General features: G+C 47.8%; 1 protein-coding gene across 1 annotated transcript; it reads right to left on the reverse strand.

Annotated features, from left to right (window-relative positions):
• Nucleotides 1–3,155: 3,155 nt before the first annotated feature.
• On the reverse strand, nt 3,156–6,333 carry RAB5C (RAB5C, member RAS oncogene family; the record flags this gene model as incomplete). Its single annotated transcript, XM_082010721.1, has 5 exons — nt 3,156–3,271; nt 3,686–3,779; nt 4,539–4,661; nt 4,978–5,129; nt 6,168–6,333. The coding sequence occupies 5 exons, from the start codon at nt 6,331–6,333 to the stop codon at nt 3,156–3,158; spliced, it is 651 nt and encodes a 216-aa protein (XP_081866847.1).
• Nucleotides 6,334–16,029: the final 9,696 nt, after the last annotated feature.

The following is a 16,029-nucleotide window of genomic DNA, read 5'->3' on the forward strand; positions in this document are numbered from 1 at the left end:
GGGTTTTAGCCCAGACAAGCTCCATCAGCAATGATGTCATTTTTTTCACTATACTGGAATGTTTTTGTATCCAATAAAAATACTTTTGCATAGAACCTGCTTGTGTTCTCTTGGTGTTGACTGGTGGGGAGGGCTGGGCCCTGGTCTCCACTCTTGATGCCATGGGAGCTGGATGCACAGGGAGGGAAAAACCTCTCTTGGTGTCTCTGGGCAGCACAAAATGGGGCCACCAGTGGACGGGGAGGGAAGGGATCTGTGAGCACTGGGCTGCTCATGGCAGGAGCCAGGAAGGTCCCAAGCAGGGAGGGGCAGCCCTGCTCACCTGTACCAGAGCAGAGGCTGCTCTCCCAGGGAGCAGGCAAGCTGCCCTCACTCCCTCCTCATGCTCCTGTCAGCATCTGCACCAGCTCCACAGCCCCTTGCTCCCTGGCCAATGCCACAAATGGGAAAACAACCATGCTGGACAGCCTGGCTGGCTGCAGGGTACCCCTGTCGTAGCCACACTTTCCCATGCCCCAGCTCAGAAAGGGGCTCACTGGAGCCCCCCCTGAGATCCAGCAGCAGGGAGGGTGAAGCCATCTCCAAGCACTGTGTGTAACCACCATAAACACCCATGCTCAGGCCCAGGCAGGCAGCAGGTATGCAGGCAGGCACGCCTGTTTGTGCTAAAGCTGCTCCAAGCTCGGACAGCCCTTCCCCACGCAGCACAGCACGGGCAGCAAGGAGGCTTTGCTGCCAGCAACAGCAGCAGGACCCCAGGCCTGATACCCAGTCCTGCTCAGGCAGCAGCAAAACACCCCTTCCCTTAGGGCATCGCAGGCTCCTTCACAGAGATGGAGACCCAAAGTCCTGGAAGGAGCTAGAAATGAAGCCCTACCAACCAGGAACCAGGTAAAAGAAGCCAGCAGATGGCAACCGCACTCGCATTGTGCTCACAAGTTTCTTCACAATTGGGCTAAGGAAAGCCCTTCTCCAACAGGTCCCTCTGCTGTCTGGGGAAACCAGCAGCACCAGTCCAAACCACACTGCAAGCAAGGAGACCCAAGATGTCCCACAGCAGTCCTGAGCTCCTCTGGCAGATGAGCAGCCAGGCTCCCTTGCAGCATGGAAACAAGCAGCACCCATGGCACCAGATTTGAGGCTGCTGGAGCCCACACACCACAGGCAGCCTGTGCTCCAGCCAGATGGTGGGAACTCCATCACTGAGTTGCTCCAGACCATTCCTGCTTCCAGCATTTTAAGGAAATCCAGCATGAGCAAAAGGCACCAAGACCTCAAATAGAGGATGAAGCCCACAGGAGCCAAGGCTGTTCATACAGACATCTTTATTTGCAGCTACCCAGGAGAGCTTTCAGAGCCCCAACATTGCAAGCCACAGGCAAGCCCAGCCCAGGGTGGTCACACAGTTGACTGTAACTGTGCCTCTCGCAGAGCTTCAGCTGCCACCACGCAGCTGAGGAGAGGCAGCAGGTTCAGGCACCAGCACATCTCAATCTTCAGGTTCTCCCAAGCACATATGGTGCTGGCCTAGCAGCACACATGGTAGCAGCACAGCTGCAAGGGGATGCTCTATTTTCCATATTGACTCCAGGTCTCACCCCTGGGCATAAGGATCTCATGCAGCAGTGACAGGAGTGTAGCATTGTTGAAGGCCATCATCCTCCAGGAACAGAGCCATTTTGTTCATTAATACTTCATCACAATATTCTTAAGCCTGTCCAGTTGTCAAGCTGAGCTCCTTTGCATACTGCTCCCCCCTGCTTCCCAACTCCCACTCTTTGCCCCAGGCTTCCTCATATGCCACTGTACAGCACACCACAAGCTTACTGAACCACCCTCAGTCTCAGTGGGAGAGATCCTGCTTCTCAAGAGCTGGGGTGGCAGGAGCAGCTGGCACAGCCCAGACTCGGGCAGAGGTCTGCGGGCAAGCAGCCCACGCTCCTCCCTGCCCAGGGAAGGGAGGTCACCCATCCCTACAGGGGAGCCAGGCGGTGTATGCACCACAAGCGGCCTAGCACATCTCTGCCTCCAGCACAACTGTTAAGTTCTGCTCACGCCCCTTCTGGTTCAAGCTGATTAAGAAACATGAACATTGTTGATTATGATAGGTTTATAAAAATTTTTTTAATCACACAAAACTGAAGTTTGTGATGAAGACTAAGTTGACAGTTCCTCTTAAATACCAGTATGCATAAGACATTGCATTAGGCACTAGGCAGCAGCCAACATCAGTTAGAGTCTGGCAACAGAAGCCATTTTAATACCCCCCTTCATACTCTGTGGAGTTACAGGCTTTTGCAATATATATTGTTTCCACTGACAAGTTATCCGAGGTTTCCCCCACCCTACCTCTGTACATCAGTAAACCATGTGTATCCACACTTGAGTAGGGTTAACAACATTAGTGGCATCACAACCATCAAAAAATGGACAATTTTCTATACAAGATTTTTGCAAAAGTTGCAACAGGATTAGTGCATTACGACAGAACTGGAGATAGAAAAAAAGAGTTGGCATGCTAGAGTCCAACACAAATAAAGACAACAGGCAGCTAGTTGTATGTACTATATTGACAAGATACTGATTGGTTACATGAAGAAACATACAATACAAAATACAGAAGAAACCAGTTTTGCTTCCCTCTGCCCCACCCCAGAATACTCATAATTGATTTGGTCAATAAGTGGCTGAAAAGCCAGAGTTTGTCACTATAATGCTACAGTTTAGTGGTTGTTCTAGGCATATCATACTGGTATTAGCCTTAGCTTTTACATATGGGTAATTTTAAACAAGGTTGGCTAGTCTCAAGATCCCTTTGTTTCCAATAGTGAGCTACAGTACTGTGGGACCTGGGTGCTGCTGGCCCTCACCCGTGGGAAGGGATGAGCCGGCTGGGCAGACACCAGGTCATGCATCCACCACCACCAGAAGAGGGAAGAGCAGAAGTTCATATATTAAAAAAGTGACTTAAGACTTAGAATTGAATTAGTATTTGTACAGAAAGGTGCAGGTGGAAGAACTCCCTCCAGCCTATGATCAGAAAGGGATGGAGAAATCACAGCAGCCACCGGCAGCAGCCGCTCTACGGTAAGTGCGATTGTTAGCTTGGATTCCAGTCACGTCATTCGAGGGCTCTGTCAGGCGGGAACGGCTGCTCAATTGCTGCAGCACTGGCTCCTGCTAGGCTGACTGCTCTCCTGAAGGTCAACCACCCGATTCCTACCTGGGCCACCAGGAATGTTCTGGGGTTCATTTTTTGGCAGTTTCTTGGCTAGAAAGAAACAAGACATTAGTAGGCTCCTCCAGAGGCCAACCTCCTCCTCACTGCAGACCACAGGCTGGGCTCAGTCCTGCTTTGGCCCAAGCCCTCACCTCTTAAGGAGTTTGGGATTGGACATTGCTAGCAGCACAAGTACAGCAAATAAATTCACTCCTAGTTCTGGCTGTCAGTCCTGCTCCTTCCTGACTCACCAGCCCAGACAAAGGGAGAGAGGGAACAGGCTTTGCAAGGCAAAGGCTCCAAATACTCAGGGACTGACTGTTCCCAAAAGTATAGCAAACTGGTCCTCTACTCCAGTAAGAACCTCCAGACCCCGGCTGACACAGGAGCTCCCACAGTTTCCAGTAGGCTGCACTGCTGGTGCTCAGAGCTACTCCAGCCATCCTTCTGCACACAAGCTGTTACCTATTGCCATGAAGATTTCATTCACATTCATCGCTGTCTTTGCCGACGTCTCCATGAACAGCAAGCTGTTGTCATCTGCATATGTTTGTGCATCCTACAAACAATCACAGTAGAGTGGTAAAGGCATCCTGCCAAAGGGAGGAGCTAAGCAGGCTTCACATGCTTCGCTTGTTGGTGAACTGAACACTGAAGAAACTCTGTCCCACCCCAGGCCAGACATTCCCATCCCAGTCCCCTGACCCTGCCTGGCCAGGACAGCTGGGAGACATGCATGGCTGGTGTCCCAGCTGGGGTACAGCAGCACAGACTGTTTGAGAGCCATCTGTAGACACAGCATGTCACGAGCAGCACTACACCTTGTACTTTGGTTAGCTGAGTGAGCGATACACGCTGTAAATGCGCCACAAGCAATCCTGTGCAGAAGTCTGAGATAAGAGCTTCTCCTTGAAAGTCTACCTTAGACAAGGCAAGAGCTGTGAAGAATAGAGAAGCTGGGAATGATTCTTCATGTGTCTTGTATCTAAAAGATGCTGTTTCATACACTGCTGGAGACAGCCCTAGAGGAGTGAGGCACCAGAAAAGAATGAAGATGGAAGCTTGTGCTCTGTGGGCCTTATTGCCCACATTTGTCACAATTGTTACAGACAAGAGCTACAAGTGCTGTGAAAGAAGTACATGGTAAAGGCAGGCGATAGTTCCCTTTCAGTGGCATCCTGGGGTCCTCAGCAGCATAAATCTTGACTTCCACTCTCCCTCAAAGCATTTTGCACATAGCTGCCATTTCCCCCGACTTAAGCAAAAAAACTGCTTTCCTGACTTGCTCAGGTAACAACTGATCTGGATTCCCACTCACCTGGAAGTCCACAGCTCTCTTGGTAGCAAGGTCTGCCTTGTTTCCTGCTAGTGCAATTACAATATTGGGGCTAGCCTGCCTCTGCAACTCTTTCACCCAGTTCTTGGCTCGTACAAATGTGTCCTGGAAGCAAACAGGAGGCAGCAGTCAGGAAGAGCAGCCTCTTATTAATCCACAGTGAAGATATGATTAGAACAAGTCTTTCCTGTAAGAAGTGTTCTGCCTCTACAGCACTTTGTAGCAGGATCCTTTATCAGCTTAGACAGCCTTGGTCAGAACTGAGGAAGAGGCCATTAGCAGTTTTCAAGTAACTCAGTACCTGCAAGCAGGCATCTGCAGGGACTCTGAACCCAGAGACTCTCCCAGCAAACGGGGAAACGTTAGCTGCAAGCAGACACCCCCTCCCCAGTGAACACTCACAGCCCTACGCAGTACTCACTGTGTTAGTGATGTCGTAGACAACAATGGCTGCCTGGGCACCTCGGTAATACATTGGTGCCAGGCTGTGATATCGCTCTTGTCCTGCTGTGTCCCATATTTCAAACTTCACCGTTGTGTCATCCAGACAGACTGTCTGTGTTAGGAAGGCAGCTGAAAGACAAAAAACATGTTTGCCTTACCTCCAGCTGGAGAGCCCCTGCAGCAAGGGCCAGGAGCTTGAAGCAGTTCTGCTTTTGCATGGGAGTAGCAGAAGCCCCAGAGGCCACTGCGGGGCCACTTGCTGTGGAAGCTGCAGCTCTGCTGTATGACCAATCTCCTTGCACACAGGAACCCAAGAGCCACCAAGGAGCCAACAGGAAGGTGGCCCTGAGACCCTGGGCAGCAGCCAGCCACCAGAGCAGCAGCACTGCCAGTCCTCCCCAGCAGCCTCCCCTCACAGACCATACAGCTCAGCTGCAGCATCGCCGGGATTAGCTTTGCAGAGCGCCAGTGCCAAAGCACTGAAGTCAGCTCAAGTACACTGCACTCCGATTTAGGAGCCAGTTATTTTCTTGTTCCAGCAAGTATAATACCACACATTACAACTAGGATAAAGGCAACCAGCCTTGGGTACAGCAGAGTGCCCACCTCACCCTCTGCAGCAGAGCATTAAGCCCTGCTTGCCCATATGCTATACATACTCCCTGCATGGGTTACTATAGGGACAAATCAAGCCTCTTCTCAGTACACACCTCCTAATATTACTGCCCAGAGACCTGGGTGCTGACTGATTGGTTACATCAAGCTAATGATTTCAAGTTAAGGAACTACCAGGCCTGAAAGAGCTGTGGAAATAGTTAACAGTATCAGGCTACAAACAGCCCCAAAATCCCAGGTCATGGTTTGAAAAGATAATTAAGGGCTATAAACCAAGCTGAAGGCCTCGGTTCCAATTAGAAGTAGGAATTCAAGCACTGAAAGTGAAGACGCCTTAGAGGCAGTACGCACAGTTGCCATAGCATTATTCTCTGCTGCACTGATCTTCACACCAACGAAGAAGTTGTAAACCAAGAGTTAAAGCATTAGCTGTCTGACTATTTATAGCAAAAACCCCAGACCGGACTGAAATAGCCATTAATACTTCTGATACTGCTGGACCGCATTAGTGAGGGCAGCATCAAATGCCTATGGCTAGGAGTTGGCTCTCACCTCCAATCGTGCTCTCCTGGTACTCGTGGAACTGCCCCTTCACAAAGCGCAGAACGAGGCTGGACTTCCCCACTGCTGACTCTCCCAAGAGAACAAGTTTAAACTGGCAAATTTTGTTTCCAGCAGCTGGTCCATTCGGTCGAGCAGCTCCACCTCGACCTGCCATTGTGGCTTAAGTGCAGGAGTGCGAAGAGTTAAGGATGCTGCAGGTTGTTCACTGGGATCCACCTGGAGGCAGGTTGCAACTGGAAGAGGAGGTCAGAGTTAGTAACATGCTCATGGACCAGCCGTACCCGTTCCAGAGGGTGGGTTTGATCTGCAACCACCATCAGCACAGGCAGGTGGTGACTCCTTCCCATGGTGGAAAGTTATCAACTGCATGCACCACAGCACGATTGGTCAGTTTGTCAGTCAGCAGCTCCTTCAGCAGGATCTTAAGTTGTCTGAGACTCCCTGGAGAAGGGATATTGGTGACACAAGCATCCTCCCCACCAGCAGGCCCTCCAGCACTTCCACTATGTGTGGATGTTATACACATCTTGCTAGGGTGAGGCAAGTGTAGAACAGCCAGCACACTAATTGGTGTTATTAGGGCTTTGTTTATTAAAACAACAATTACTCAGTTCATGGAGGTAACTGAGGTTGACCTTTAGCTCCTTCCTCCTCTCCCAAGTTCACAAGGTAGCAACTTTAGACTCTCAATACAATATAGAGATGGTAGAGTGCCCCGCATAAGCCATAATGGGAAACAGTTCTATATGTCAGTCCTTCACATCACAAGGCAGACAGAGTTTCTATCTTACTTGTTACCAAGCCATTAATACTGCATCTCAGAGCAGTTCTGAAAAAAACCTTTGAATTGCTAGGCAAGCAGCCTGCCACAGGGCAGTTATTTGGTAGCAGCCACTCTCTGGGCACAGGCTGCCTCTTCAGAGGCTCAAAGCAACTCCCTGTCACTGCTGCAAACAGGTACTTACCACCAGAGTCTCGACAGTTTGATCCAAACACAGAGGCAACACCTAATGTTTGCCACTTCCCACACCCCATCCCAGCTGCCTTACTGCCCTCGTCCCACATCATTCCAGGTCATCAGGCTACAGGCCACATTCTTCATGAGAAGACTGTTCGAATCCAGCTATGCCGAACAGTGCAAACAGGTAGCATCACCCACGATCAGAAGTACCATCCCATTTCCCCAGCACCAAATCTCTGGAGTTGTGCAGAAGCACAGAACCACTGCGAGAGCACCAAGACAAGCTGTTTTACATCCACAGTTAACCACATGTGAAGTCTCAGTGCCTTCCTAACCGTTTAGCTCAACTGCATGCAGAGAACAGGAGTGCTTTCAAAGTGCATAGTTATACAGATTTCGGCATATTTCCTGTTCTCATCACAACTCCCACTTTCTGCCAGTGATAAATATTACAACTGATTGCATCTGCTCTGTATCACCACCTTCCCTTCAGCTCTCATAACCCAAGCTTCTTGTCGACAGACAACTGCAAAGAAAAAAAGAATCCCCCAAAAGGTTCCAAGTGTACCCACAAGGAAACTGTGCATGCTCTGAGTACACCCAGTATTTACCCAGCAAATACCAGATTCCTATGAATAAGCAGCTGAAAGCAAGTTGAAATGGGTCTGACCTGGAGCAGTGTGTCCCATGAACAAAGCCTTGGCCTGCCTCAATACAGAGGCTTACCAAAGAAGAGTTTCAAATACCTACTTTCCAGAGCAAAGCCTGTCCAGTTGTGACTGTTGTGAGGCTACTTTAACTATGTCTCAAGTTTCAACTCAGTTCCATAGTTTGACAGGAAACCTACAGCCATTTCAGCCCAAGAGCTCCTCCAGAGGGACAGCCTGTTAGCACCATCAGCTGGAGAACCTCTGCAGCTTTCAAAACACAAAAGCACTTGAGCATACTCTGACCTAGAGACATTCAACCCCAAACTGTTTTGACCCAGAGGCAAGTCAGAAACCTACTGTTACGCCAGTACCATTCACTGAAACTAGCAGGTAGGAAAGAAACCATGAAGAGTAACTTCTCAGTGCAGGGGGAAGTTTCAGTAGCCTGAGCTGCGAAGAAGCTGTTGCTTTGAGTGGCCTGTCCAGTCTTAGATTAAGCCAGTGAAGAAATTGCAGTTCAGAGCAGGCCCTTTTAAAGGCTAGTAACACCATCACAACCCCCACCTCCTCTTCTGAGGAAAGACAAACACTGTTTTGACAGGATGAGAAAGCTTGATAGGAAGCTAATTAGCAACTTGTTTTGCTGGACAGCAAGGAATTAGTGTTTGCAGCTCTGGCCAGGAACAGCTTGGTTGTCACCAGGTTCAAGAGGCACATCAGCAGCTCTACATCTCCATCAGCCTGAAAGAGTTCCCACCTTTTAGACTTTCTCCTCTAACCAGAGTTTGCAAGGGAACAGCTTTTGCCTGTTTAACCTTGTATTAACTTACCAGAGCAGTCTATCTGCAACATGTAAGCTCTGTTGCTGTTTCAGACTAACGTTATGCACATTAAATGCCACATGAATCATGCCTTCACTGAGTTATGACCTCTTGAAATATGATAGAGGTGATTCCCAGAGCAAGACAAGGAAATGAGCCTGTTGACATCCTCAAGTCTTAGTGTGACCTATATTTCACAGATCTCGATTCATTTTGCAATCTGGTTGTGCTACATGAACTCCAACAGAATTAAGCAAGCATGTCTGTAGGTCCAACTCATCATGGAGAGCTACTGATCACAGCAAGTAGTCAAGCAGCTAGAGTCTTTGACCACTCAATTACAGAGAACCTTATCAACATCTAAAGATGGTTTGAAGTTTGGCTGCAGGATTACATGACTTCACATCCACCTGAGAAGCTGCCAGATCTTTAGAACGTTTGGGTAAAATTTATGCAGTTCAGATGACCCTATTTGCAGCAGTCTCACTAAGGGTCTCAAGCTAAGAACATACATGAGATCAGGATAACCAGCTTAGCATTTCTGCTGATGTTCACAAGACCACCAAATAACCGAAGTCAGCGACTACCAAAGCTGTAGACACTGAGGACTCCCCATTGCAGAGGGATCAGTTTGGCACTTTTTCCTAATGCCAACATCCTTGAGGATTTCTACACTCCTGTCAAACAGAACTCCACTCTACTGAATGCAGAAGTAACACGCAGATAAACTACACAGTCTGGATCTGCACTAGATCAGCCCACACTGATCAGTGAATACTGGTTTGAGAAACAGGGAGTGCTTGATGCTGTATGCAGCTGTTTGTGATGCTCAGGGAGGCTGATCATCCCCTCTTCCAGCAGAGTGGATTGGGCATGCACCCCCCCCGCTCCCCATGAGAACACTGACACTCAAGCCATGGGTCAGTCTGACCAAAAGAACAACAGCAGTACTGTCCAGACAAGTGAAAGCAACTGAGTTGCAGCTTCCCATACTAATTCCATAAGTCAAGACCTTGAGAAGGAAGGGTATGATAGGGTACTCATCTAATGAAGACTAATAAGTATTAATTTTCCTACTAGCTTCTTGTAACTAGCTCAACTGCGCAGCTTATGATGTCACAAGATCCAGAAAGAGGTACGTGCTGGCTTGTTTGCTTGCCCTACCCACCTCCTGCTTACTGAAGCACATGCAGAAGCACTGCATCACACAGACAAAAGTACCAATTTTTTTTACTGTAAACTCTTGGAACAGTCTCTTGTTTGCTTTGACATCAAAGACAAGTTTCAATGTGTGATGCTGTCCAACAACCGAGAACTCTAGATCCATCACTTCTGCAGTTCATGCTCCTCTCAGCACCTCCCCTGTTTCCCAAGATTTGTTGTAGGGGCTCGTGCACTTCCATGAATACTGAATTCAAGAATTTGAGTGCCCTAAATAAGAAAGTGCATGCCAGCACTGCTGCATTCCCAGCCTACCCAAGAGCAAAGCAGTCCTCCAGAGCTGTCAGGGCGCTCAGGAATAGCACAAGAGCTTGTTTCAAACAAACCAGCCCAATACAAGAACCCCAGTCTCCATAGGGCAGTTACCATCAGATTCCCATGTAAACCCTTGCATGAGAATTGCTTTACAAGCCTCCCTACCACAGGGAAGCTGCTAATTTAAAGTGTCAGAACTTACAGAATGTGATATTTTTGCCCTGTTCATGCAGGAGCAAGCACTACTCTGAAAGCTGGTGATATTTAGAAACCCAATCCTGAAGAATCTAGTTACCCAAGAGGACTGTTTCTGCTCTCAGCTATGCATGAAACCATTTCACTAGGGATTTGTTGGCTTAGAATCAAAATACTCAAGACAAAAGCCCCAATGAAGTATTTATCTTGTTAAATAGCTGACAGCATTACATGAATTTCTTGGCAAAGGAGTCCCTGAAGTTACTGAGTGGTTTTGCTTCACCTAACACTGAATGGGCAGCTAGCCACCACTAGCAGGAAGCTTGTGCTGCCTTGCTCCCACCCAGAACAGGCAAGTCAGCTTTAGGACCCAGATACACAAGCAATTTCCACGAGCAGGACCAGCAGCAAGTGTGGGACCCACCAGAACAACACAGACTCCACTAGCCTGGATTAGCATAGCGTGGAGTGTCAGCCTGATTTTTCCCACACATCACTATGATTAATAAGAGCAAAATTCAGAAGCCTTACTGCGGTAGGGTCCACACTGCAGAGGAAGGAGTAACAGACCCAGCTCTTACCGATGAGATGAACCAGTAAACAGACTTGAAGTACAGACCTCAGACCCTCAGCCCCATGAAGCCTGATCAGTTTTAATACTTCAGCTTTCTACAGACAACATGCACTCCCCTGCACAAAGAACACTGAGTGTCTTGATCAGTAAGGCTATAATCTGGAGCTTCAGTAACAGCTCTAAATTGGGGAACTTGTCATGGCATTTGTCAGGAGCTGTGCTACAGCCTTAAAACATAGATTCACAGACCTGAACCAGCTCAGACAGCAGTTTCAGAAGTACTCCCATGGTTGTTACACTAAGTTAGTCACAACTTCTCTGTAGAGTCTCATGCCCAAGCGTCCCAAAGACTTGAGCACACCCAATTTAGAGGTAAATGGGATTTACATCAGCAAAAAGTTCAATTACTTTTTGTTGGTAGCTACAGTCCTGAAAAAGTATAGTAGAATCTGTAATACCAGCTCCTTTTCACGCTTTTAATACATGCATCTGTTCCCTGACATCTGCAGAGCCACGGCCTCCAAAGCAGCCCCAGCAGCCATATGTTTGTCAAAGCAGCTTTTCAAAAACAATTCTATCGGAGATTTCAAGGCCACTACCCTGCAGTTACCACTCAATCCCGCACAGATGCTACGTGCGGCTGAGCTAGCAGGACAGTACAACATGCAGTTACCCCAGCAGGGCAGTCCAGGGCCAAGCCAGCAGAAGAGGCCTTTCCGTCACTTCGATGCAAGCTGAAGCCTGGTCTTACAAAGGACAGCCACCAAGCACGGTGAAATGAAGCCATCTTCCTTCAGTCACCTCTAAAGCTAGATTAACAAAGCCTTTAAGGCAAGGCAAACCCAGAAGTAATTGCGACGAAGGCCAAGCTCCTGATAACTTCTCAAGGCCTCATGCATGAGGCCCAACTGACAGGCTGCTGCTCAGTGCCAAGCACAAGCAGCCAAACTGAAGATGTGATCTGAACAGGCAGCACTGTACTTGGACAAGATCATCTGAAGCTCAGATCATCTCAGAACACATTGGTATATACAGAAAGCTACTGCTCAGTTTTGGGACCAAATCCCACTTGCTAGTGTCACCTGCTTGAACTAGGCAAGTCAGCTCTAAGTCTGTTAGGAAACTATAAAGCCAGGAACACTCGTGCATCCTACAAAGCTGATCTGACTCTTTGGAAGATGAGGTGAAGATCACAGTCTGCATGACTGAGTCAAGAAGTGTGGTACTTCAGTCAAATGGAGTTACCAAGCTCCCTCAAGCCTTCTTCTAGCCAGTTTAACCCCACACACATCCCCTCAGAAGGGTTTCCTAGGTTTAAGTGGTTATCCTTTACCAGGAATTCTTGAAAATGCCTCATTAGGTAGAAAGATGTTACACTTACTGATGCTACAGTTGGAGCTACAGTTTTTTAGTACTCAGAGACAGTTAACTAGGTATCAGCAACGAGTTATTACCATGTTGGTCACACTGGCAGTACAAGAAAGTTCCATGGCTAATGCAGCAGGGTTTTAATTCTGCAGAATAGCATGACTAATTGCTTTTAAAACTGCTGTTAGTGTCCTATTAGATCACCATAGCTGAACAGAGAAACAGACAGTGAGACCAGGCTGAGGTGTAATGCTTCTGCCTTGTCCTCGTGTATCAGGAAAGCAGCAGGGATAACACTAGAACTCACGTTCTAACCAGGGCCACTGACCCCCCAGTTGTGTTGGCACAACAAGAAGTGAACTCACAGCAGATCCGAGTGCTTTCAGCACTGCTTTGGCCAAGCTCTACTTAGCTAAGCTATGGAGACAGTGCACTTGCAAAGATTGCTTTAAAAAGAGCATGAGAAGAGAATGCTTTAAAAAGAATGAGAAGTGACAGCTTTCTACCAAGTGTTATCAAGGTATGAACTGCAGCAAAAGACTTCAGTGGAAGAGTTATGTATGACCTTCATTTCACATAAGCTTCTCACCAGCTGTAGGCAGCAAAGCCTCCATATTCCCTGTCCCCACATTAATTCCCTCTTGGAGGTCTCACCTACTTTTAGTTATCCTTGATCCTGCAGGAACTTAGTCCTATTTCACAGAAGGTGAGGCACAGCTAGGGTGAAGGAGTAACTCATGAGTGCAGCCTGGACCAACTACAAATTGAACAAAATCATCAAGTTTTTAATTCTGCAGGCAAGGTTCTTTTAACTCCTATTCTTGATATTGTCTGCTGCTCAGCATGCCCTCAAAAGACACAGCTTAATTTTGACCGGAAGTCCAGCAACATGTGCCTTGAGATAGCACCTACTACTATGTGAACAAGAAGGCAAGGTCATTAACAATGCAAAGCAGAAAATGGCCATCTTCACTGCAGAAGAATCAGTGACCTTCATAATATCTTTTCCAGACTGCACAAATATCTCTTGCTTCTAGCAGCTCCTTATTTGGAGCTCTACCAAATAAAAGCAAACATGAAAACCAGCATTTTCTTATCTGTTTATGTAGAATTGCTCCAGCAGTTCATTCCTGTGCTCCAGGGGAGGAAAGTGTTCCTTTTAGGATATAGATGAAGCTTTATTCTTCCCTGATACTGTCATTTCCAGGAAGGTTCATTGTTTCTGGCTAGCATTTGGAGTGTTTTCATATTGTTACTCTGATGACTTAACAGAACTTGCATAAGAGGACTTCAAACTTCATACCCCAAGGGAAGAAAACAGCTGACACTGCCATTTCCACATTCTACCCTCTTTTAAGTATGCTGACTGAAATATTTTGGGCTACACCCACTTCATCAGCAGCGTTCCCATTTCATTTCCTGTGTCTGAAAGTACTTGGCATTCTCCCCCCTGCCCCGCTTTCAGGGAGATGCCATGACCACCTATCCGCTAAACATACAGTGGCTTAAGAACTCAGGATCAAGAGCTGATGACTAGCAGGGCCTAGAGCAATTCTAGAACCAATCCCTCTTTAGATGCAGAAGAGCTTTGCTGTGATGGATATAATTCCACTTCTCATCACAACAAATTAAGTTTGGACAAGCACACAAAGTATGGATACATTACTAGACAGTTTTGTTTCAGATACTGCCCAATCCATTATTGGTTTCACTAGTAAAGCAAAAGGACCTAAACCCAACTCTGTTCATAGTAAAACTAGACAAATGTTTTATTTTACTATATTCACATCCACATATCAAGCTAGCCCTCCCCTTACTGCTCTCTAGCAACTTAAATCCTTCTTCAGGAGCACCACTTCATCTTGCCTGTGTTGCTCCCTCACCTGAAAGGTATCAGCACCTACTTAAACAGCCTCAAGGGACCTACACTGCCTGGCACTATCTTAAAACAAGTGTCATCTAAATTAGCCTATAGTATCTTAGAGGAAAAGATCGCCTCTAGAGGTGGATTTCTGCTATGAAAGTAGTTGACTGGACATACTGTTGAGACTCAAGAGAAGTCTGAGATTATTTCAGCACTGAGACCCCGTTACTGAAGCTAAGCATTACTATTCTTAACCTTACAGGTCTATATAGACTTGTGATTTACCTGCTCTCCTCAGTCCAAGAAAATATTACGACCAACATTGCCTTGTAGCTGCCTACACGCACTATTCTGAATTCTTCACCCTTTTCAGTCACAGTTCTTTCACCTTATTATCCAGTTAAGCTGAAAAAAGGTAAGACTTTTAGAATCAAGGCAGTAGTGAATACTAATGGGATATTCCAAGAAAGTTCACTCAGACAGCATGACATGTCAAGCCAATATGAATCAGAAGTACCTTTCTTTGTTTGGTCTCAAGTGAGCTTCAGAGTAGGCTCAGGAGTCCCAACTTAGTGCAAAGGGGAACTGATGTCATGCTGTAAGCAGGGCAGCTCAAATATGTGTTGACCCACCATACAACAAGCTAAGAATAGTAGATGCAAGTTGTTCCACATAAGATTTAAAATAGTACCTTGGCGTACTCTCTTCCCTCTGATTTCCTTATGCACTTGGAAACAGTCAAGGTCAGAACTCCAGCAGCCACGTACAAAAGCAACAAGCTAAAGGTCAGCTGAGATCAGGTCAACACTGTATTTGGTCTCACTGGCAGACCAGTTTACAGTGACAGACACAGTTAGTTATCAGAGAGCAGCTATGACGGACACAGCTCCTCACAGCCCCCACCCCGGGAGTTTTAGCAGCACCTGGAACATTACCAGGGATAAGGTTCGAGCAGCTTCCACAGGATTTAGTGCTACACACCTGTTGTTCACACTTCCATCTGTACCATTAGCCTTGGCAGGATCACACACCAACCACGCTCTCAGCTTACACACAGCAGTCTCCCCCACTGGGCTGAAGACCCGGGGATGGCTTTGCATCTGAGCATGCCTGGATTTACTTCCAGGCAACCTACAAAACTTTCTTGCAGACTTTGTGCCTCATTCAAGAGCCTGCAGCACCACATATTTCACTTCACAGATACCCCTTGAGGGGCACAGGGGCTGTGTTAGTCCAGAATAGTCCTCATTCCACTAGCACCTATTTTCAGCAGATAAAGTCACATCCTTCATTTAGGCAGTTCTCTACTCAGGAACCTGGCTGGGCTTTCAGACTTCTAGAGTTTCTATTACCAGCTCAGCAGCTGACTAGCTATAACAAAATATTATACCACTTCTACCCTTATGGGTGCCACACCTTCCCCAAATTCCATTTAACTTCCAAAGTCATCACTAAAACAGAGACAAAAGAGTTGGGAAACAGCAGTCGGGCAGACCCAGCACACCAACAGCAGGCACTCGCACTTGCTGCCAAGCAAGCCTTTCCTACTTAGGAAGGGGAACAGCCCAAAGGACTGTCAAACTTGAGACTGCACAACACAGACATGACATTCTCCTTGAATTTGAGATCGTCACCTTTGACGTGTTGATCTTGCTGATTAGCACAGCTCCCTTCCCTGGTTACAGCTCACTACGATGCCGGTGCCATGCTCCGCAAGGCCAGAGCCACTGGCGCACCACGGCAGCGCCGCTCTGCCGCCTCACCGAGATACCCGGCGGGACCGGCTCGCCCAGGACCCGGCGAAGGGAGGCCTCCTCCGGCCAGCACGAAGGCTGGAGCCCCCTGCCCCGCTGGCGGCGGCGCCGGCTCCCTCCAGACCCCGGGACGCGGCGGCCTCACCCTGCCCGGCAGCGCGGCGCCCCCCGATCCCCCCCTCCCACC

The sequence above is a fragment of the Phaethon aethereus genome (assembly GCF_964289735.1).
Source record: "Phaethon aethereus genome assembly, chromosome: 25".
NCBI lineage: Eukaryota > Metazoa > Chordata > Aves > Phaethontiformes > Phaethontidae > Phaethon > Phaethon aethereus.